Source organism: Argopecten irradians, chromosome 12, assembly GCF_041381155.1.
Source record: "Argopecten irradians isolate NY chromosome 12, Ai_NY, whole genome shotgun sequence".
NCBI classification, from domain to species: domain Eukaryota; kingdom Metazoa; phylum Mollusca; class Bivalvia; order Pectinida; family Pectinidae; genus Argopecten; species Argopecten irradians.
The window spans coordinates 23,509,476-23,535,882 of record NC_091145.1 but is presented as its reverse complement, the minus strand read 5'-3'; the positions used below and the strand labels follow the sequence as shown (position 1 = coordinate 23,535,882).

Below are 26,407 nucleotides of genomic sequence, written 5' to 3'. Positions count from 1 at the left end.
GTTTAACGTGCGTGACTTTGGCTCGGGTATGGGTACAGCGTCCATATTGTACCTGCTTCATCATATTGATCAACGATTTGATATTTCAACGATATTAATTAAAATAAAACAAAGACATGGAATTTGTCAATATTTTATATGATATGTTTCATAAGAAATGCAGAACAATACGTTTATGCCATATTTTGCTTCTTGGTTATGTAAAAGAATTAGCCTGAGTGAATTGTCCCTTTAATATCGCGCAATGTAGATACACTTCTATAGTAGTGATGTGGTTCCGAATCAGCGGTTGGGGAAGGACGCTGCTGAGGTGATTCATCTGATGATGGAATTCTATTCCGCGTGAGACTAAGTGATTTATTTAAACCACATATTTTTACGAAGGATAATGGGATTTTGTGCCACTAGAAAGGTAAGATGAAATCTTATTTAAATCTGACTTTTCTATGATAGTTTTGTAGGATATTGAGTGTGCCTGGTTTCGCTTTTATGAACTCTTTATGTTTCTATCAGTCTGTCAGATATCTGTCGATATTAATCAATGAGTTCTTGTGATAAAGTTGGTTCTCATTAGTACTGTCGTCGTTTTTCTTCGGTCTAGCCTAGCTTCGGCATAATACCATGCCGAGTGCCTCCCCCAAGACGTTCGCAGTGATGTAGAGTCTATTGTACTCAGTAAGAGTTATCCCCATTTAATCATCAAAATTCACAACACTACAATTTAATTTCTGTTTTCGGAAGGCACGTCACTATTGCTGAGTACATTTTTATGCTGTGTAAAGCTCAAACGATTGATTATTCTTAAATTAAGTTGAACATTCCATCAGTTTAAGCTCAAAATTACACGGTGTAATTCTACTTCAAACAGTCAAAAGCTTACCATGCCAGGTACCTTGAAAAACTCTCAACTCAAGCCCGGGCATGCTGTATTTTTCCTTGTGTTTTCCAATCAAAGTAGACTAGTTTTTAATTTCCTCCAGTGTTCTGGACACAGTAGCAGACGACGTTCTAAGACGCTGGACGATGTTTTTATGACGTTTTAATTAATTTGGTATTTGGAAAGCGTCCAAATAGTAATTACTGCAATTTTAAATGTTTTCGTCTTGATTTTCATTTTAATTTCATTAATGCTAACATTTTTAATTTAAAGTTTAATTATTTCGAATACAAATCCTATGTGATGATAGGCTACTAGCTTTGTTTATTGTTTACTGGCGGCCATGTTTGTTTACATTGTTTGTATTCCTACACAGAGACCTCATCACTGTAAATTGCAGACATATTCTCATATACTACAATTTGGTATACTAGTGTTATATAGGCGAATGGAACATGGAATGTAAATATTTAAACATTGAACGTCTTTCAGTTGGTATTCATAGCCAATATGAATGCCAACTGAAAGAGTTTAATGCTTATATTAACATTTGGTTTCAATTTTATGATAAAATCCCAAGGGATATTACATCTATAATGGATAAATCATTCGTTATCTTCAAGGATGGAACAGCCATTCAAACAGTCGCTTTCTGTGATCGCTGGTACGGCAATTGTGACGTCACAATGATAATGAGGTCATAATAAGCAGTTGAAGTTCATAGACTATATGAATGTCAACTGTGCTTATAGTAAGGTTACATAGTGAGACTGCAGTGAAAATATAAATAATCAAGAAAAGAGTTCTTTAAATGAACATATATATTGCTCACACCTCAGGCAAGATTCTGAAATGGATTAAAATAAAGTGAAATGATATTCAGTACATTTTTTGTATTAGGTTGAATTTCGTAGATTCTGGTATTGGGCCAGTTGTCTTTCTTTATCTCTATACATGTACATATCTTCACCAGTAATCAGATGATGGTCAAGAAGCGTTTTTTTTTTTGTACAGATCTAAATATAAGAGATGGAAGTAAGATGTGAAAATGTCAACGCTGATATAAATGTACAAACAAGAGGCCCAAAGGGCCTTAACGGTGTATTTTGGAGGAAGAGTTTGATATTGCTGGTTTTATTTGTGGTCGCCCTAATACGCCCAAATTTCGGTTGGGTCGGTGTCCTCTTTTATGCGATTTGCATAACTTTTGTGCATACATTTGTTTGGTTACGCTTCCAGCAGAGCAATTGGCTCATTTTGACATCTGCTCTTCCTCATATTTGTTATTTTGGCACTTATTTGTATGGTGCATCTTATTATTTTAACATTTCTTATTGAGCCAATTTTTGATATGGCTTTGCCCTTGCAGCAAATTTATTTATATTTTGACCATTTTACTTGGAATTGTCCTGACTGTAACGCATTTCTGTTGGCGGTGACAACATCTAATGTTGTCATTTGGCGGTGTTTCACTTGGAGCAACAGAAAATGCCGATATATAATTTCTAAGTCTATCATATACATCAACTTCTATTTAATGGAATTTCCTGTTCCCAGTTTCCATTTTTATATTAGCTGTTTTTAATTCTCATGTTGAAGCCTTGGCCAACTTCTGCCATTTTTTTGTAGGTTAAAAGTATTCAGATATAGTTTAATATACCATTTAAGGCTAAGTATTCAAATGTAGGTTTTGTTATTGATTGAATATTGATTGAATATTTTCAATTAAAATTTAGTCGTGGTAAATATCAATTTTGTGTTTGTCTTCTATTTGATAAAGAAAGAACTAATGGTGATCTCAATTAGTTCAATTTATCGGATGAAGACATTAGAGTTATGCCCCCTGTACTTCTATAACTGTGAACTCTCCAATTGGGAGGTAGATAAATCCTTTTTAATCCATTTTACATACAGGGAAGGTGCACAATATTTGATCCCATAGATTGTTTGGAGAAAAACCCACCCTTCCCACCCGTTTATCTAGTGCTAGCATGCTGATTGTTATCTTGCATTTCTGCTGTCGGTTTTTTAATTTGTATTTTTCAGCTCATCACTTCCTGTGTTAAGATTCGTCGTCGAGGCTTCAGCATGACCCAAAGTGCAGTGATAATTATTCCAGGGCATCAGCGATTGGTTTGTGACAGATTGCGGTAGCAATGATTATCTGAACTTTGTCGTGGAATTAATTGTTCCGTGTAAGGCGGTGTTTCACTTGGAGCAACAGAAAATGCCGATATATAATTTCTAAGTCTATCATATACATCAGCTTCTATTTGGTGGAATTTCCTGTTCCCAGTTTCCATTTTAATATTAGCTGTTTTTAATTCTCATGTTGAAGCCTTGGCCAACTTCTGCCATTTTTTAGTAGGTTAAAAGTATTCAGATATAGTTTAATATACCATTTAAGGCTAAGTATTCAAATGTAGGTTTTGTTATTGATTGAATATTGATTGAATATTTTCAATTAAAATTTAGTCGTGGTAAATATCAATTTTGTGTTTGTCTTCTATTTGATAAATGTTGTCGCTTTGTCAGGATCGAGACCATGTCAGGATTATTTTCAATTTCTTTCAACAAATTTTATTTCAAACAAGAGGCCCAAGGGCCTTAACATATAGGAAATTAATTAGATATAGTGTCATGGTAGCCATCTTGGATTTCGGATCGACCCGAAAAATAACAACACTTTGTGGGGACCATGTTAGTATCATTTCATGCAAGTTTCAGCCAAATCGCACCGGTAGAACTTGAGAAGAAGTTCAAAATGTGTTTTCAAGATGGCGGCTGTGGCGGCCATCTTGGATTTCGGATCGACCCGAAAAATAACAACACTTTGTCGGGAACATGTCAGGATCATTTCATGCAAGTTTCAGCCAAATCACACTGGTAGAACTTGAGAAGTTCAAAATGTGTTTTCAAGATGGCGGCTGTGGCGGCCATCTTGGATATCAGATCGACCCGAAAAATAACAACACTTTGTCGGGACCATGTTAGTATCATTTCATGCAAGTTTCAGCCAAATCGCACCGGTACAACTTGAGAAGAAGTTCAAAATGTGTTTTCAAGATGGCGGCTGTGGCGGCCATCTTGGATATCAGATCGACCCGAAAAATAACAACACTTTGTCGGGACCATGTTAGTATCATTTCATGCAAGTTTCAGCCAAATCGCACCGGTAGAACTTAACAAGTTCAAAATGTGAAATGTTAACGCACGGCGGACAGCGGTCAGATGACCTAAAAATGGAAATTGACAAGAGTTTTTCAGATGCTTAACATGTTGAGAAAATTATACATGATCCAGTCTTACCTGGGTGACCTGTGGAGGGGGACACTGGCTCGTATTGCCATTTCTGTTGGTGCTGTACTGACATCTATTAGTACTGAAGTTCCAGCTACAGTAGTAATCTTCTTTGAACAGGTACTGGCAAGAACTGCAACTCCTGGTCAGGGCCTCACAATTGTACACTGGCGATAGATTAAGAAATGCCTATAAATCTTTGGAATTTACAAAGTGGTCATTCAAGATTCAACTCCTGACAGGGTCTCACAATTTTTCACTGGTGATAGATAAAGAAATTCCTAATCAGAATCTTAAGACTTTATAACGATCATTCAAGATTCAACTCCTGGCAGGGCCTAACAATATTCACTGGCAATAGATTAAAAAATTCCTATAAATCTTTGGAAATTACAACATGGTCATTCAAGATTCAACTCATTGACAGGGCTTCACAATTTTTCACTGGCAATAGATTAAGAAATTCCAAAGAATCTTTGGAATTTATAAAGATCATTCAAGATTCATCTCCTGGCAGGGCATCACAATGTTCACAGGCGATAGTTATTAGAAATCTCCTCTCCTATGAATCTTTGGAATTTACAACGATCATTCAAGATTCAACTCCTGCCAGGGAGTCACAATGTTCACCGGCGATAGATTAAGAAATATTCCTATGAATCTTTGGAATTTACAACATGGTCATTCAAGATTAAACTTATTGACAGGGCTTCACAATTTTTCACTGGTAATAGATTAAGCAACTCCTATGAATCTTTGCAATTTACAAGGATCATTCAAGATTCAACTCCTGGCAGGGAGTCACAATGTTCACCGGCGACAGATTAAGAAATATTCCTATGAATCTTTGGAATTTACAACATGGTCATTCAAGATTCAACTCATGGACAGGCTGGCTCTCACAATGTTCACTAGCGATAGATTAAGAAACTCCTATGAATCTTAACGGTCATTTATGCTTCAACTCTGGTCAGGGCCTCACAATGGTAAACTGGCAATTAATTAAGAACTCTATGTGAATCTTAGAACAGTCGTTTTAATACTTCAATCAACTTCTGGTCAGGGCCTCACAATAAAACTTGTATTGGAGCGCATCGCACATTGTACAACATTGTACAGCATCGTACAGCATCATACATCAACATATATAGTGGAGATTATCACTATACAGGGGGTGGAGGCACAACGTCCTGGGTTATGGAAAATGTAGAAATTCTTGATGGAACCGGCCGTGGATCCAAAAGAATACAGAGGCCTCACTTATAATCCAGGGAAGGGAGGACAGTTCCCTTCGAGTCGAAACATTGTCAACACCTATCTGATTAAAATATCAGCTTACTTGAAGGAACTACCGTGTTGGACTTGCTCTTTTAGATATATAGTGGAGATTAATAAGTCTAATTTGGATTAGATTGGATTATTCATTACTATAAATCATTTGGGACATACATATTTTACAGAGCTGCTCTTACCTTTCGCGCTGACATTAGAAGGGTTATCAATTTCTGCTCTTACCTTTCGCGCTGACATTAGAAGGGTTATCAATTTCTGCTCTTACCTTTCGCGCTGACATTAGAAGGGTTATCAATTTCTGCTCTTACCTTTCGCGCTGACATTAGAAGGGTTATCAATTTCTGCTCTTACCTTTCGCGCTGACATTAGAAGGGTTATCAATTTCTGCTCTTACCTTTCGCGCTGACATTAGAAGGGTTATCAATTTCTGCTCTTACCTTTCGCGCTGACATTAGAAGGGTTATCAATTTCTGCTCTTACCTTTCACGCTGACATTAGAAGGGTTATCAATTTCTGCTCTTACCTTTCGCGCTCACATTAGAAGGGTTATCAATTTCTGCTCTTACCTTTCGCCCTGACATTAGAAGGGTTATCAATTTCTGCTCTTACCTTTTGCGCTCACATTAGAAGGGTTATCAATTTCTGCTCTTACCTTTCGCCCTGACATTAGAAGGGTTATCAATTTCTGCTCTTACCTTTCGCGCTCACATTAGAAGGGTTATCAATTTCTGCTCTTACCTTTCGCGCTGACATTAGAAGGATTATCAATTTCTGCTCTTACCTTTCACGCTGACATTAGAAGCATTATCAATTTCTGCTCTTACCTTTCGCGCTGACATTAGAAGGGTTATCAATTTCTGCTCTTACCTTTCGCGCTGACATTAGAAGGGTTATCAATTTCTGCTCTTACCTTTCGCGCTGACATTAGAAGGATTATCAATTTCTGCTCTTACCTTTCACACTGACATTAGAAGGATTATCAATTTCTGCTCTTACCTTTCGCGCTCACATTAGAAGGATTATCAATTTCTGCACCATGGTAGTAAATTTTTACTGGTCCATCCTTGTCTATCTGTAATAAACAATAAACAATGTGGAACCAGCTCTGGATCATTTAATGTTCACTAATCATAAGCTATAAACTGTAGGGGGAGCGGGTACCTCATGTTTTTCTTTGGTTTTACTATCAAGGTACTTCCAAGGTCATGTCCCTTAATTTTAATCATATAGCATGTTTCATTAAATTAGGGAAGTCATCCTCCAATCTCCTATACTAATGATAGGGATGTCACCCTCCCATCTCCTATACTAATGTTAGGGATGTCACCCTCCCATCTCCTATACTAATGTTAGGGATGTCACCCTCCCATCTCCTATACTAATGTTAGGGATGTCACCCTCCCATCTCCTATACTAATGTTAGAGATGTCACCCTCCCATCTCCTATATTAATGTGAGAGATGTCACCCTCCCATCTCCTATACTAATGTTAGGGATGTCACGCTACCCTCTCCTATACTAATGTTAGGGATGTCACCCTCCCATCTCCTATACTAATGTTAGGGATGTCACCCTCCCATCTCCTATACTAATGTTAGGGATGTCACCCTCCCATCTCCTATACTAATGTTAGGGATGTCACCATCCCATCTCCTATACTAATGATAGGGATGTCCCCCTCCCATCTCCTATACTAGTGTTAGGGATGCCACCCTCCCATCTCCTATACTAATGTTAGGGATGTCACCCTCCCATCTCCTATACTAATGTTAGGGATGTCACCCTCCCATCTCCTATACTAGTGTTAGGGATGCCACCCTCCCATCTCCTATACTAATGTTAGGGATGTCACCCTCCCATCTCCTATACTAATGTTAGGGATGTCACCCTCCCATCTCCTATACTAATGTTAGGGATGTCACCCTTCCATCTCCTATACTAATGTTAGGGATGTCCATCTCCCATCTCCTATACTAATGTTAGGGATGTCACCCTCCCATCTCCTATACTAATGTTAGGGATGTCACCCTCCCATCTCCTATACTAATGTTAGGGATGTCACCCTCCCATCTCCTATACTAATGTTAGGGATGTCACCCTCCCATCTCCTATACTAATGTTAGTAGGGATGTCACCCTCCCATCTCCTATACTAATGTTAGGGATGTCACCCTCCCATCTCCTATACTAATGTTAGGGATGTCACCCTCCCATCTCCTATACTAATGTTAGGGATGTCACCCTCCCATCTCCTATACTAATGTTAGGGATGTCACCCTCCCATCTCCTATACTAATGTTAGGGATGTCACCCTCCCATCTCCTATACTAATGTTAGGGATGTCACCCTCCCATCTCCTATACTAATGTTAGGGATGTCACCCTCCCATCTCTGATACTAATGTTAGAGATGTCACCCTCCCATCTCCTATACTAATGTTAGGGATGTCACCCTCCCATCTCCTATACTAATGTTAGGGATGTCACCCTCCCATCTCCTATACTAATGTTAGGGATGTCACCCTCCCATCTCCTATACTAATGTTAGGGATGTCACCCTCCCATCTCCTATACTAATGTTAGGGATGTCACCCTCCCATCTCCTATACTAATGTTAGGGATGTCACCCTCCCATCTCCTATACTAATGTTAGGGATGTCACCCTCCCATCTCCTATACTAATGTTAGGGATGTCACCCTCCCATCTCCTATACTAATGTTAGGGATGTCACCCTCCCATCTCCTATACTAATGTTAGGGATGTCACCCTCCCATCTCCTATACTAATGTTAGGGATGTCACCCTCCCATCTCCTATACTAATGTTAGGGATGTCACCCTCCCATCTCCTATACTAATGTTAGGGATGTCACCCTCCCATCTCCTATACTAATGTTAGGGATGTCACCCTCCCATCTCCTATACTAATGTTAGGGATGTCACCCTCCCATCTCCTATACTAATGTTAGGGATGTCACCCTCCCATCTCCTATACTAATGTTAGGGATGTCACCCTCCCATCTCCTATACTAATGTTAGGGATGTCACCCTCCCATCTCCTATACTAATGTTAGGGATGTCACCCTCCCATCTCCTATACTAATGTTAGGGATGTCACCCTCCCATCTCCTATACTAATGTTAGGGATGTCACCCTCCCATCTCCTATACTAATGTTAGGGATGTCACCCTCCCATCTCCTATACTAATGTTAGGGATGTCACCCTCCCATCTCCTATACTAATGTTAGGGATGTCACCCTCCCATCTCCTATACTAATGTTAGGGATGTCACCCTCCCATCTCCTATACTAATGTTAGGGATGTCACCCTCCCATCTCCTATACTAATGTTAGTAGGGATGTCACCCTCCCATCTCCTATACTAATGTTAGGGATGTCACCCTCCCATCTCCTATACTAATGTTAGGGATGTCACCCTCCCATCTCCTATACTAATGTTAGGGATGTCACCCTCCCATCTCCTATACTAATGTTAGGGATGTCACCCTCCCATCTCCTATACTAATGTTAGGGATGTCACCCTCCCATCTCCTATACTAATGTTAGGGATGTCACCCTCCCATCTCCTATACTAATGTTAGGGATGTCACCCTCCCATCTCCTATACTAATGTTAGGGATGTCACCCTCCCATCTCCTATACTAATGTTAGGGATGTCACCCTCCCATCTCCTATACTAATGTTAGGGATGTCACCCTCCCATCTCCTATACTAATGTTAGGGATGTCACCCTCCCATCTCCTATACTAATGTTAGGGATGTCACCCTCCCATCTCCTATACTAATGTTAGGGATGTCACCCTCCCATCTCCTATACTAATGTTAGGGATGTCACCCTCCCATCTCCTATACTAATGTTAGGGATGTCACCCTCCCATCTCCTATACTAATGTTAGGGATGTCACCTCCCATCTCCTATACTAATGTTAGGGATGTCACCCTCCCATCTCCTATACTAATGTTAGGGATGTCACCCTCCCATCTCCTATACTAATGTTAGGGATGTCACCCTCCCATCTCCTATACTAATGTTAGGGATGTCACCCTCCCATCTCCTATACTAATGTTAGGGATGTCACCCTCCACCCCCTCCATCTCCTATACTAATGTTAGGGATGTCACCCTCCCATCTCCTATACTAATGTTAGGGATGTCACCCTCCCATCTCCTATACTAATGTTAGGGATGTCACCCTCCCATCTCCTATACTAATGTTAGGGATGTCACCCTCCCATCTCCTATACTAATGTTAGGGATGTCACCCTCCCATCTCCTATACTAATGTTAGGGATGTCACCCTCCCATCTCCTATACTAATGTTAGGGATGTCACCCTCCCATCTCCTATACTAATGTTAGGGATGTCACCCTCCCATCTCCTATACTAATGTTAGGGATGTCACCCTCCCATCTCCTATACTAATGTTAGTAGGGATGTCACCCTCCCATCTCCTATACTAATGTTAGGGATGTCACCCTCCCATCTCCTATACTAATGTTAGGAATGTCACCCTCCCATCTCCTATACTAATGTTAGGGATGTCACCCTCCCATCTCCTATACTAATGTTAGGGATGTCACCCTCCCATCTCCTATACTAATGTTAGGGATGTCACCCTCCCATCTCCTATACTAATGTTAGGGATGTCACCCTCTCATCTCCTATACTAATGTTAGGGATGTCACCCTCCCATCTCCTATACTAATGTTAGGGATGTCACCCTCCCATCTCCTATACTAATGTTAGGGATGTCACCCTCCCATCTCCTATACTAATGTTAGGGATGTCACCCTCCCATCTCCTATACTAATGTTAGGGATGTCACCCTCCCATCTCTGATACTAATGTTAGAGATGTCACCCTCCCATCTCCTATACTAATGTTAGGGATGTCACCCTCCCATCTCCTATACTAATGTTAGGGATGTCACCCTCCCATCTCCTATACTAATGTTAGGGATGTCACCCTCCCATCTCCTATACTAATGTTAGGGATGTCACCCTCCCATCTCCTATACTAATGTTAGGGATGTCACCCTCCCATCTCCTATACTAATGTTAGGGATGTCACCCTCCCATCTCCTATACTAATGTTAGGGATGTCACCCTCCCATCTCCTATACTAATGTTAGGGATGTCACCCTCCCATCTCCTATACTAATGTTAGGGATGTCACCCTCCCATCTCCTATACTAATGTTAGGGATGTCACCCTCCCATCTCCTATACTAATGTTAGGGATGTCACCCTCCCATCTCCTATACTAATGTTAGGGATGTCACCCTCCCATCTCCTATACTAAATGTTAGGGATGTCACCCTCCCATCTCCTATACTAATGTTAGGGATGTCACCCTCCCATCTCCTATACTAATGTTAGGGATGTCACCCTCCCATCTCCTATACTAATGTTAGGGATGTCACCCTCCCATCTCCTATACTAATGTTAGGGATGTCACCCTCCCATCTCCTATACTAATGTTAGGGATGTCACCCTCCCATCTCCTATACTAATGTTAGGGATGTCACCCTCCCATCTCCTATACTAATGTTAGGGATGTCACCCTCCCATCTCCTATACTAATGTTAGGGATGTCACCCTCCCATCTCCTATACTAATGTTAGGAATGTCACCCTCCCATCTCCTATACTAATGTTAGGAATGTCACCCTCCCATCTCCTATACTAATGTTAGGGATGTCACCTGCCCTCCCATCTCCTATACTAATGTTAGGGATGTCACCCTCCCATCTCCTATACTAATGTTAGGGATGTCACCCTCCCATCTCCTATACTAATGTTAGGGATGTCACCCTCCCATCTCCTATACTAATGTTAGGGATGTCACCCTCCCATCTCCTATACTAATGTTAGGGATGTCACCCTCCCATCTCCTATACTAATGTTAGGGATGTCACCCTCCCATCTCCTATACTAATGTTAGGGATGTCACCCTCATATCTCCTATACTAATGTTAGGGATGTCACCCTCCCATCTCCTATACTAATGATAGGGATGTCACCCTCCCATCTCCTATACTAATGTTAGGGATGTCACCCTCCCATCTCCTATACTAATGTTAGGGATGTCACCCTCCCATCTCCTATACTAATGTTAGGGATGTCACCCTCCCATCTCCTATACTAATGTTAGGGATGTCACCATCCCATCTCCTATACTAATGTTAGGGATGTCACCCTCCCATCTCCTATACTAATGTTAGGGATGTCACCCTCCCATCTCCTATACTAATGTTAGGGATGTCACCCTCCCATCTCCTATACTAATGTTAGGGATGTCACCCTCCCATCTCCTATACTAATGTTAGGGATGTCACCCTCCCATCTCCTATACTAATGTTAGGGATGTCACCCTCCTCCCATCTCCTATACTAATGTTAGGGATGTCACCCTCCCATCTCCTATACTAATGTTAGGGATGTCACCCTCCCATCTCCTATACTAATGTTAGGGATGTCACCCTCCCATCTCCTATACTAATGTTAGGGATGTCACCCTCCCATCTCCTATACTAATGTTAGGGATGTCACCCTCCCATCTCTTATACTAATGTTAGGGATGTCACCCTCCCATCTCCTATACTAATGTTAGGGATGTCACCCTCCCATCTCCTATACTAATGTTAGGGATGTCACCCTCCCATCTCCTATACTAATGTTAGGGATGTCACCCTCCCATCTCCTATACTAATGTTAGGGATGTCACCCTCCCATCTCCTATACTAATGTTAGGGATGTCACCCTCCCATCTCCTATACTAATGTTAGGGATGTCACCCTCCCATCTCCTATACTAATGTTAGGGATGTCACCCTCCCATCTCCTATACTAATGTTAGGGATGTCACCCTCCCATCTCCTATACTAATGTTAGGGATGTCACCCTCCCATCTCCTATACTAATGTTAGGGATGTCACCCTCCCATCTCCTATACTAATGTTAGGGATGTCACCCTCCCATCTCCTATACTAATGTTAGGGATGTCACCCTCCCATCTCCTATACTAATGTTAGGGATGTCACCCTCCCATCTCCTATACTAATGTTAGGGATGTCACCCTCCCATCTCCTATACTAATGTTAGGGATGTCACCCTCCCATCTCCTATACTAATGTTAGGGATGTCACCCTCCCATCTCTCTATACTAATGTTAGGGATGTCACCCTCCCATCTCCTATACTAATGTTAGGGATGTCACCCTCCCATCTCCTATACTAATGTTAGGGATGTCACCCTCCCATCTCCTATACTAATGTTAGGGATGTCACCCCCAATCTCCTATACTAATGTTAGGGATGTCACCCTCCCATCTCCTATACTAATGTTAGGGATGTCACCCTCCCATCTCCTATACTAATGTTAGGGATGTCACCCTCCCATCTCCTATACTAATGTTAGGGATGTCACCCTCCCATCTCCTATACTAATGTTAGGGATGTCACCCTCCCATCTCCTATACTAATGTTAGGGATGTCACCCTCCCATCTCCTATACTAATGTTAGGGATGTCACCCTCCCATCTCCTATACTAATGTTAGGGATGTCACCCTCCCATCTCCTATACTAATGTTAGGGATGTCACCCTCCCATCTCCTATACTAATGTTAGGGATGTCACCCTCCCATCTCCTATACTAATGTTAGGGATGTCACCCTCCCATCTCCTATACTAATGTTAGGGATGTCACCCTCCCATCTCCTATACTAATGTTAGGGATGTCACCCTCCCATCTCCTATACTAATGTTAGGGATGTCACCCTCCCATCTCCTATACTAATGTTAGGGATGTCACCCTCCCATCTCCTATACTAATGTTAGGGATGTCACCCTCCCATCTCCTATACTAATGTTAGGGATGTCACCCTCCCATCTCCTATACTAATGTTAGGGATGTCACCCTCCAATCTCCTATACTAATGTTAGGGATGTCACCCTCCCATCTCCTATACTAATGTTAGGGATGTCACCCTCCCATCTCCTATACTAATGTTAGGGATGTCACCCTCCCATCTCCTATACTAATGTTAGGGATGTCACCCTCCCATCTCCTATACTAATGTTAGGGATGTCACCCTCCCATCTCCTATACTAATGTTAGGGATGTCACCCTCCCATCTCCTATACTAATGTTAGTAGGGATGTCACCCTCCCATCTCCCTATACTAAATGTTAGGGATGTCACCCTCCCATCTCCTATACTAATGTTAGGGATGTCACCCTCCCATCTCCTATACTAATGTTAGGGATGTCACCCTCCCATCTCCTATACTACTAATGTTAGGGATGTCACCCTCCCATCTCCTATACTAATGTTAGGGATGTCACCCTCCCATCTCCTATACTAATGTTAGGGATGTCACCCTCCCATCTCCTATACTAATGTTAGGGATGTCACCCTCCCATCTCCTATACTAATGTTAGGGATGTCACCCTCCCATCTCCTATACTAATGTTAGGGATGTCACCCTCCCATCTCCTATACTAATGTTAGGGATGTCACCCTCCCATCTCCTATACTAATGTTAGGGATGTCACCCTCCCATCTCCTATACTAATGTTAGGGATGTCACCCTCCCATCTCCTATACTAATGTTAGGGATGTCACCCTCCCATCTCCTATACTAATGTTAGGGATGTCACCCTCCCATCTCTTATACTAATGTTAGGGATGTCACCCTCCCATCTCCTATACTAATGTTAGGGATGTCACCCTCACATCTCCTATACTAATGTTAGAGATGTCAACCTCCCATATCCTATACTAATGAGGGATGTCACCCTCCCATCTCCTATACTAATGTTAGGGATGTCACCCTCCCATCTCCTATACTAATGTTAGGGATGTCACCCTCCCATCTCCTATACTAATGTTAGGGATGTCACCCTCCCATCTCCTATACTAATGTTAGGGATGTCACCCTCCCATCTCCTATACTAATGTTAGAGATGTCACCCTCCCATCTCCTATACTAATGTTAGGGATGTCACCCTCCCATCTCCTATACTATATGTTAGGGATGTCACCCTTCCATCTCCTATACTAATGTTAGGAATGTCACCCTCCCATCTCCTATACTAATGTTAGGGATGTCACCCTCCCATCTCCTATACTAATGTTAGTGATATGTCACCCTCCCATCTCCTATACTAATGTTAGGGATGTCACCCTCCCATCTCCTATACTAATGTTAGGGATGTCACCCTCCCATCTCCTATACTAATGTTAGGGATGTCACCCTCCCATCTCTATACTAATGTTAGGGATGTCACCCTCCCATCTCTCTATACTAATGTTAGGGATGTCACCCTCCCATCTCCTATACTAATGTTAGGGATGTCACCCTCCCATCTCCTATACTAATGTTAGGGATGTCACCCTCCCATCTCCTATACTAATGTTAGGGATGTCACCCTCCCATCTCCTATACTAATGTTAGGGATGTCACCCTCCCATCTCTCTATACTAATGTTAGGGATGTCACCCTCCCATCTCCTATACTAATGTTAGGGATGTCACCCTCCTCTCCTATACTAATGTTAGGGATGTCACCCTCCCATCTCCTATACTAATGTTAGGGATGTCACCCTCCCATCTCCTATACTAATGTTAGGGATGTCACCCTCCCATCTCCTATACTAATGTTAGAGATGTCACACCCTCCCATCTCCTATACTAATGTTAGGGATGTCACCCTCCCATCTCCTATACTAATGTTAGGGATGTCACCCTCCCATCTCCTATACTAATGTTAGGGATGTCACCCTCCCATCTCCTATACTAATGTTAGGGATGTCACCCTCCCATCTCCTATACTAATGTTAGGGATGTCACCCTCCCATCTCCTATACTAATGTTAGGGATGTCACCCTCCCATCTCCTATACTAATGTTAGGGATGTCACCCTCCCATCTCCTATACTAATGTTAGGGATGTCACCCTCCCATCTCCTATACTAATGTTAGGGATGTCACCCTCCCATCTCCTATACTAATGTTAGGGATGTCACCCTCCCATCTCCTATACTAATGTTAGGGATGTCACCCTCCCATCTCCTATACTAATGTTAGGGATGTCACCCTCCCATCTCCTATACTAATGTTAGGGATGTCACCCTCCCATCTCCTATACTAATGTTAGGGATGTCACCCTCCCATCTCCTATACTAATGTTAGGGATGTCACCCTCCTCCCATCTCACTATATATACTAATGATAGGGATGTCACCCTCCCATCTCTCTATACTAATGTTAGGGATGTCACCCTCCCATCTCCTATACTAATGTTAGGGATGTCACCCTCCCATCTCCTATACTAATGTTAGGGATGTCACCCTCCCATCTCCTATACTAATGTTAGGGATGTCACCCCTCCCATCTCCTATACTAATGTTAGGGATGTCACCCTCCCATCTCCTATACTAATGTTAGGGATGTCACCCTCCCATCTCCTATACTAATGTTAGGGATGTCACCCTCCCATCTCCTATACTAATGTTAGGGATGTCACCCTCCCATCTCCTATACTAATGTTAGGGATGTCACCCTCCCATCTCCTATCTATACTAATGTTAGGGATGTCACCCTCCCATCTCCTATACTAATGTTAGGGATGTCACCCTCCCATCTCCTATACTAATGTTAGGGATGTCACCTGCCCTCCCATGTCCTATACTAATGTTAGGGATGTCACCCTCCCATCTCCTATACTAATGTTAGGGATGTCACCCTCCCATCTCCTATACTTATGTTAGGGATGTCACCCTCCTCTCATCTCCTATACTAATGTTAGGGATGTCACCCTCCCATCTCCTATACTAATGTTAGGGATGTCACCCTCCCATCTCCTATACTAATGTTAGGGATGTCACCCTCCCATCTCCTATACTAATGTTAGGGATGTCACCCTCCCATCTCCTATACTAATGTTAGGGATGTCACCCTCCCATCTCCTATACTAATGTTAGGGATGTCACCTCCCATCTCCTATACTAATGTTAGGGATGTCACCCTCCCATCTCCTATACTAATGTTAGGGATGTCACCCTCCCATCTCCTATACTAATGATAGGGATGTCACCCTCCTCTCATCTCCTATACTAATGTTAGGGATGTCACCCTCTCATCTCTTATACTAATGTTAGGGATGTCACCCTCCCATCTCCTATACTAATGTTAGGGATGTCACCCTCTCATCTCTTATACTAATGTTAGGGATGTCACCCTCCCATCTCCTATACTAATGTTAGGGATGTCACCCTCCCATCTCCTATACTAATGTTAGGGATGTCACCCTCCCATCTCCTATACTAATGTTAGGGATGTCACCCTCCCATCTCCTATACTAATGTTAGGGATGTCACCCTCCCATCTCCTATACTAATGTTAGGGATGTCACCCTCCCATCTCCTATACTAATGTTAGGGATGTCACCCTCCCATCTCCTATACTAATGTTAGGGATGTCACCCTCCCATCTCCTATACTAATGATAGGGATGTCACCCTCCTCTCATCTCCTATACTAATGTTAGGGATGTCACCCTCCCATCTCCTATACTAATGTTAGGGATGTCACCCTCCCATCTCCTATACTAATGTTAGGGATGTCACCCTCCCATCTCCTATACTAATGATAGGGATGTCACCCTCCCATCTCCTATAGTAATGTTAGGGATGTCACCCTCCCATCTCCTATACTAATGTAAGGTATGTCAGAATCAGTTAGGCAATCCTTTCCTGGAGTAAAAAGATAAGTAGGGGGGAGGATCATCTAACCTATTCTTTCTCCGGGGAATTAAACTATCAGAGAGGGAAAGAATGACCTCTACACTGGTCACATTATACATACTGACATTAACAGGCAAACCAAACGTCCCATTGCCTTTATGGGGGTACCAGGTAGGAGGGGAAACCACCACTTTTAACTTTTAGCCTATTGTGTGTATCGGCCAGGGGACAGACCCCAGAGCCTTTAGCTTCCGCAAGAGGCAAACACTTCAATGACTTATTTACGATAATTCAATTTCACAACATAGATATATAGACTATTACGATTTTACCTTACATGGGATTTGAAGAACTTTGCAATAGTCCTTCTTCTGTGAAATATGTAATAATCAATTCGATATGGAAATCAGTTGGTTTCCAGCAACCTTGAAATTCATAAAACTGAAAAATGTTTAATTTTTACCTCAATATTTATGTGATTATATATAAGTCTCACCTTACCATGATGTCACAAAAATCACATAAAAATTAACGTCATAATCACTGGAAGGTGTGACTAATTATCAATGGTAAATTGTACTTTACCTAGGTGGTTTTGGAATCTCGACATCCCTGTATTGGAAATGGGATGATCTAATTATGTATTGCCTCTGCATTAAAGGGGAGAGAAGTAGTCAGGTTTACAGCTATAAGGGATAAATCCTTTAAGTCCTTAAAGAATCTCAAGGTGTATGTTTAGAATTGAGATGATCGAGACTGATCAATAGTTACATTAATGTATTGACTTACCTTTATCTCACAAGTGATGTTCTTGCTGGTGACGTTGACAACAGTACCATTTACATCAGTGATTGAACATCTGTACATTGACTGTATTATCAAAAGTAAAAAAAAATGCCATTACAGAAAAACACAGTAAGAGGCACATAGGACCTGTCACATCTAACAGTTCAGGGACAGTTGATGGAAAAGCAAATCAATAATTATTTACTAATTACATATTTATTTTACATACTAGAATAACATATCATTTTTGCCTTTAAGACATTGTGTTATTTCCTGCAGTATCACACAGAACTCTTTATTTTATTGTACTTACAATTTCTACAGCTCACTTTCATACAAGAGGCCCAAGAGGCCTTGACGGTCACCTGAGTGCTGATACAGAAACAGCATTGCAAAGTTGGTTCAAACAAAAAGGATTTACGAATTAGAATAAACTTTAAAGATGAACCTTCGTATTAGAATTTTTATTTTTTGTTTTTTATTTTGATAGTTAGTGTATTATGTTACCAAACCTTATGCTTAAAAATCCAATTTGTTTTGCTAATGTTAAACAACAAAACCAAACTAGAAGTCAGTCAATGTCAGTGATTTTATAAATTTCACTTTTTAATCTAAGAAGATTATTTAGTTCCATCAAACCTGTGAATTCAGAAGAAGATTTTTGAAATTTTGACCCCGACTCTCTGGTCCCTGGAGGTCAGCCAGGACCAATATGGATACGGTATTATGCTATTTCAGGCTAATAATTCTAACCCAGTTTGACTCATTTCCCAATAAAACTGAGCAAATAATGTTCATAAATGTGTTTTTCCTATATAAACTATGGTAAATTTGACTCCTTCCCCAGGGGAAAATCTGAGATCCAAGGACCATGAAATTCACACGTTTTGTAAAGGGCCTTAAGACCTTTCAACCTATGAAGAGTATTTGGTTCCATCAAATCTGTGAATTCAGAAGAAAGATTTTTGAAAAATTAGCTAATTTGACCCTTTTTTGCCCCGCCCCTCTGGGCCCTGGGGGTCGGCCAGGACCAATATGGATATGATGTTAAAAATACTATCTCAGACTAATAATTCTAACCAAGTTTGACTTATTTCCTATGAAAACAAAGCAAATAATGTTCATAAATGTGTATTTGCTACAGGGGGAAACACGAGACCCCAGGGTCATATAATTCACAATTTTTGTAAAAGGACTTGAAGACCTTTCCATCTAAGAGGGATGTTCTGAAATTAATGTTACTTGCGCAATATCTCGTGGAAATCGTGCTAAATGGGCTTAAAACTACCTCGTGGCGATAGTGTGATATCTGAAGCGTGATATAGGTAAATATCTCGCTCACAATTACACTGACCTTGGTGCTGTGTACAATGTTTTGTAGCGCACTCGTTACACTCTATACAAACATGGTTGGCAAGAGAGTTGAAAACGTAATTGAAATTAGGGCCTATATTAAAGGTAGGTCTCTCCTTGGCTTAAAGCCGGTGGATATTCATCATGAGGTATGTGATATATATGGGAAGGGTCAAATGTCATATATGACTATTTGTAGGTGGGTTGCTCGATTTAAGTCGGGACACCAGCAGCTTAAAGATGCTGCCCACATAGGTCGCCCTGCAACAACAACAACAAAGCATAACATTGAACTAATTCAGCAAATCCTTGAAAAAGATGCAAGGTACACTGTCCGGCAGTTAGCTAAAATGACAGGCTTGTCTTTAGCACGTATTCATTGCATTTTAAAGAAACATCTTAAGCTGGGCAAGATCAATGCCAGGTGGATAACCCATTTACTAACTGACAACCAAAAGAGGTCCCTCAGGTTGACAAGGCCAAATCCTTATTGAAGAAATACCCAAAATACAGCAAAAAGGCTTTTGATAATTTGGTCACAGGTGATGAAACATGGGTGTATTTTTTCGAACCCAAAAGAAAATGCTCTAATCGAATCTGGGCAAGCAAAAATGCCAGGCGCCCTAGCATTGCTTAAAGAATACGCACCATGAGGAAGGTTTTGTATGTCATATTCTTTAATAACAAGGGTCCAATCATTCAAATCCCTGTTCCAAAAGGCAAAACTGTCACAGCGAAGTATTATAGAGAAGTAGTACTTCGAAAACTTAAGAAAGTCTACAAACGCCACCGCCCACAGACAGGTTTGAAGTACCTCAGGCTCTTACATGATAATGCGCCAGCACACAAGGCGCGCATTGTAACGGAGTTTTTGAAGGCAGAAAAGGTCACTGTCCTCCCCCACCCTGCATATTCAACAGACTTGGCCCCCTGTGACTTTTCTTGTTCCCCAAACTAAAATTTCACCTTTCTGGAACAAAATATAAATCAAGAAATGCCCTTGGCTCTGCCATTTACCAGTATCTTATGAGTATACCAATTCAAGAGTACGAAAACTGTTTCCAAAAGTGGATCGATCGGTTGAAACGATGCATAAATGCAGAGGGGGAGTAGTTCAAGGGTCAGGGCAAAGTAAAATGATCAGAATTACTTCTATCAAAGAGAAATCACCGAAGTATCAATAATTTTGGAACACCCCTCGTATGAAGAGTATTTGATTCTACCAGTTCCAGAATTTAAGAAAAAGATCGAATAGTTTTAGCCTATTGACCCCTTTTGGCCCCGCCCCTAAGGTCCCAGCGGGTCAGTCATTCAAAATTTGTTAATAGGATTTAATGGCCATCTCATAGGGATAATTCTGACAACATTTGACTAATTTCCTATTATAAATGGCCAAATAATGCTCCAAAATGTGTTTTCACTATACAAACTATAGTAAACTTAACCCCCTCCCCAAGAGGAAAGCTGAGACCCCAGGGTTATATATTTCACAACTTTTGTAGAAGGCCTTGAGACCTATCTATCTATGAAGAGTATTTGAGTCTACCACATCTGTGAGTGGAGAAGAAGTTTTATGAAATTTTAGTCAATTTTACCCCTTTTAATGTGGATAATATCATCCACAATTTTGATTGGCCTTATGCCTTAGAAGGTTTCTGCAAAGTTTCATTGAAAATGCTTCAGCAGATTTTGAGAAGAAGTCGAAAATGTAAATTGTTTACGAACACACGACGGATGGACGGATCACGACGGACGACGCACGACGATGGACAAAAGGCGATTAGAATAGGTCACTTGAGACTTCGTCTAAGGTGACCTAAAAAAATCTTTGTACTGTATACCCTCTCAAAATGAGATAATGCTAACTTGATTTTTGTTGAATATTGTTAAATCTGTACTCTGTCTTATAAGCACAAAGTGAAACGTTATTTAGTTTAGTCTGAATTTTTCTGCTGTTTTATCTTTTTATATTATTATAAGACCCTGTAAATCTAATTAAACGTCAGAACTCCGTCCCTATATACTGTAAACATACTTTCACAAATTTCCCGATCCAAATAAATTTGTGAAAGTTTTTACTTTGGCGAGGACGGTCAACATTTGATCTTCCACTTGTGTTCAGACTGATTGATGTATTTATGGAATCAAGCATCTATCGTCAGTGTTTTGTACAGCCTTTCAATCTAGCTGAAGTTTAAAAAGACTATTTGTTTATAATAAGTTTATATCTATTCAGGAACAAGCATGAGCCATTAGGTACCTGGTCCATCATTTTGTGGTGCATTAGTTATTGACATAATCACTTTCATTTTAGTCAATGAATATTACCAGGGGAGGATCGAGTCTGGACTTGGATGCTGTCGATTCGTAATAATACACCAACTGAGCACAGGTATACTGTGGCACTTTCATGGGAAATTTTCAACATTTTGCATTGCATTCATAGAAACATCAAACTCCTACAATTTTAATTTGATTAAGAAAAGCTACTGTTGTTACCATACTGGTGGCTGGTAGATTTTCGGCATGAATTAAAACATTTGTCTGTCTATTTACTGGCAGCTTGATTGGCTCCTCCAAAAGTCTTGGACATAGTTTATCCCGATCCTAAAAAATAACAAACATGTATATAGATTAATTTTTTTGTGTATTGTATATTTTAAGGTCATATCTCTGTACGTTTCAATTGTTTATGTGATATATGTCATCGTCACACATTTATGCATTGCCTGATAAACAAGAGGCCCAGATGATCTGTATTGCTCACCTGGCAGGTTAAAGTTCTTTTATGTGTTTTAAACTAGAACTGTCTTCCAGGAGACCAACTGATACCCCTACCCACAACCTGGAGGTATATTGTTTCAGATATAGATTACAGACTGGGAATTGCCTCATGTTTCCATCCAGTAATCAACCGAAATCCAGTATAACTGATGTGTTTGCTATTATAACAAAAGTAAAAACAGCAATGTATGATAGCCCTTACAGAAATATAAGGCCTCTGGCACACAGTTGCAGCAATATTGCAGCAATATTGCAGCAATATTGCGGCAATATTGCTGCAATATTGCTGCAATACATACTTATGCAAATGAGTTTGTTTGTGACATGAAATGACTATAAACCAATAAAAACAATTATATTGCTTAAATTTCACCAATAAACCTTATCAAATCCAATGACACTATCAGACTACATCCACTGGTAACTTATCATAATGGAAGAAGTTTCCATTACCTCTGTCCTTTATACACCACAGCCTCTTGAATCAATGTTTGAATTGAAGGTCAACTGATTTTAACCTTTAGCAAAGGATTATGGGAGTACCCATAATTCTTTGTTATACTGCGGCAATATAGCAGCAATATTGCTGCAATATTGCGGCAACCTTCCTAAAGTTTTCTGTGTAGGATGCTTCTAGTACAATTTGCAGCACTATTGCTGCACACAGGTTTTTAAAGAAAAGTTTCTTGCACAAAAGCCGCAATATTGTGGCAATATAGCTGCAACAAAATGTTAGTGCGGCAATAGTGCCAGAACGGTGCGGCTAGCTGCACTAACCTGCTCAATTGCTGCAGTAACTTGCTGCACACAGATCAGTGTGCTGCAATATAGCTGCTATACTGCAGCAATATTGCTGCACACTTAAGCTTTCTGTAAGGGAGAGCATGCACATATCCCTATATCCATAACTTGAATTAAGCGACTCCACCGTATCTGGTCCCAGGAAGCCCGTGTTGAGAAAGCAGGAGGGATATAGACACTAATAGACACTGTAACCAAAGTCTTGTCTTTAAACAAACAACAGTGACTCCCTGACAGCTAACCACCAAACTTTTTGTGACCCAAATACCAAAAACAACTTTTTTTAGGGGCTATTCCAGACTTGACTCAAGCAACCAGACCTTTAACTGTGGATAAAACTTTCTCAGCAAAGTTCTTTACTAGATTATCTCCCCCTAGTTTGAAACTCTAGAATCGACATGTAGTAATGGCAAATATAATCAAGCCAAACTTTAGTGATTTTTTCAATATTCTAGAGACTAGTCCCCAGTCTAGTCCCAAGCCAATGGATTAAGTTTTAGATAAAAAAGTTGACTAACAACAGACAGACAAACAACAGAAGGACAAACGGATGGACAACAGACAGATGGACAACAAACAGATGGAAAACTGACAAAAGGACAACAGACAGATTGACAACATTCAGATGGACAACAGACTGATGGACAACAGACAGATGGACAACAGACATAAGGACAACACACAGATTGACAACATTCAGATGGACAACAGACTGATGGACAACAGATAGATGGACAACAGACAGACAGACAACAGACAGATGGACAACAGACATAAGGACAACAGACAAATGGACAACAGACAGACAGACAACAGACAGACGGACAACAGACAGATGGACAACAGAACGATGGACAACAGACAGACAGACAACAGACAGACAGACAACAGACAGACGGACAACAGACATATGGACACAGACAGATGGACAACAGACAGATGGACAACAGACATAAGGACAACAGACATAAGGACAACAGACAGATGGACAACAGACATAAGGACAACAGACATAAGGACAACAGACAGATGGACAACAGACAGATTTAAGGACAACAGACAAATTGACAACAGACAGATGGAAAACAGACAGATTGACGACAGACATAAGGACAACAGACAGATTGACAACAAACAGAAAGACAACTGACAGATGGACGACAGACAGATTTAAGGACAACAGACAGATGGACAACAGACAGATTTAAGGACAACAGACAGAAGGACAACAGACAGATGGACAACAGACAGATGGACACAGACAGATGGACAACAGACATAAGGACAACAGACAGATGGACAACAGACAGACAGACAACAGACAGATTGACAACAGACAGACAGACAACAGACAGATGGACAACAGACATAAGGACAACAGACAGATTTAAGGACAACAGACATATTGACAACAGACAGATGGAAAACAGACAGATTGACAACAGACATAAGGACAACAGACAGATGGACAACAGACAGATTTAAGGACAACAGACAGATGGACACAGACAGATGGACAACAGACAGATGGACAACAGATAGATGGACAACAGACAGATGGACAACAGACAGATTTCAGGACAACAGACAGATTGACAACAGACAGATGCAATTGACAACAGACAGAAGGACAACAAACAGATGGACAACAGACAGAAAGACAACTGACAGATGGACGACAGACAGATTTAAGGACAACAGACAGATGGACAACAGACAGATTTAAGGACAACAGACAGAAGGACAACAGACAGATGGACAAAAGACAGATTTAAGGACAACAGACAGAAGGACAACAGACAGATGGACAACAGACAGATGGAACACAGACAGATGGACAACAGACAGATTGACAATTGACATAAGGACAACACACAGATTGACAACTGACATAAGGACAACAGACAGATTGACAACAGACAGACAGACAACAGACAGATTGACAACAGACAGATGGAAAACAGACAGATTGACAACAGACATAAGGACAACAGACAGATGGACAACAGACAGATTTAAAGCAACAGACAGATGGACACAGACAGATGGACAACAGACAGATGGACAACAGACAGAAAGACAACTGACAGATGGACGACAGACAGATTTAAGGACAACAGACAGATGGACAACAGACAGATTTAAGGACAACAGACAGAAGGACAACAGACAGATGGACAAAAGACAGATTTAAGGACAACAGACAGAAGGACAACAGACAGATGGACAATAGACAGATGGACACAGACAGATGGACAACAGACAGATTGACAATTGACATAAGGACAACACACAAGATTGACAACTGACATAAGGACAACAGACAGATTGACAACAGACAGACAGACAACAGACAGATTGACAACAGACAGATGGAAAACAGACAGATTGACAACAGACATAAGGACAACAGACAGATGGACAACAGACAGATTTAAAGCAACAGACAGATGGACACAGACAGATGGACAACAGACAGATGGACAACAGATAGATGGACAACAGACAGATGGACAACAGACAGATTTACAATTGACATAAGGACAACACACAGATTGACAACTGACATAAGGACAACAGACAGATTGACAACAGACAGATTGACAAGAGACAGATTGACACAGACAGATGGTTAACAGACAGATGGACAACTGACATTAGGACAACAGACAGATGGACAACAGACAGACATAAGGACAACAGACATAAGGACAACAGACAGACAGATGGACAACAGACAGACAGACAACAGAGGACAACAGCAGATGACAACAGACATTAGGACAACAGACAGATGGACAACAGACAGACAGATGGACAACAGACAGATGGACAACAGACAGATGGACAACAGACAGATGGACAACAGACAGATGGACAACAGACAGATGGACAACAGACAGATGGACAACAGACAGATGCAAGGACAACAGACAGATTTCAGGACAACAGACAGATTGACAACAGACAGATGCAATTGACAACAGACAGAAGGACAACAGACAGATCGACAACAGACAGAAAGACAACTGACAGATGGACGACAGACAGATTTAAGGACAACAGACAGATGGACAACAGACAGATTTAAGAACAACAGACAGAAGGACAACAGACAGATGGACAACAGACAGATGGACAACAGACAGATGGACAACAGACAGATGGACAACAGACAGACAGACAACAGACAGATTTAAGGACAACAGACAGATTGACAACAGACAGATGGAAACAGTCAGATTGACAACAGACATAAGGACAACAGACAGATGGACAACAGACAGATTTAAGGACAACAGACAGATGGACACAGACAGATGGACAACAGACAGATGGACAACAGACAGATGGACAACAGACAGATGGACAACAGACAGATGGACAACAGACAGATGGACAACAGACAGATTTAAGGAAAACAGACAGAATGCAATTGACAACAGACAGAAGG

At 41.0% G+C, this 26,407-nt stretch overlaps 1 protein-coding gene across 1 annotated transcript in view; it reads right to left on the bottom strand.

The window, feature by feature from the left end:
* LOC138305002 (plexin-A4-like) overlaps window positions 1-26,407 on the bottom strand; it is an 83,614-nt gene that overhangs the window by 15,843 nt on the left and 41,364 nt on the right. Inside the window, exons 10-13 of the mRNA XM_069245418.1 lie at window positions 21,868-21,975; window positions 18,019-18,099; window positions 6,467-6,542; window positions 4,187-4,344 (exon numbers count right to left, since the gene is read on the bottom strand). Of these exons, the coding sequence (XP_069101519.1) occupies window positions 4,187-4,344; window positions 6,467-6,542; window positions 18,019-18,099; window positions 21,868-21,975 (423 nt within the window). The remainder of the gene's footprint in view (window positions 1-4,186; window positions 4,345-6,466; window positions 6,543-18,018; window positions 18,100-21,867; window positions 21,976-26,407) is intronic.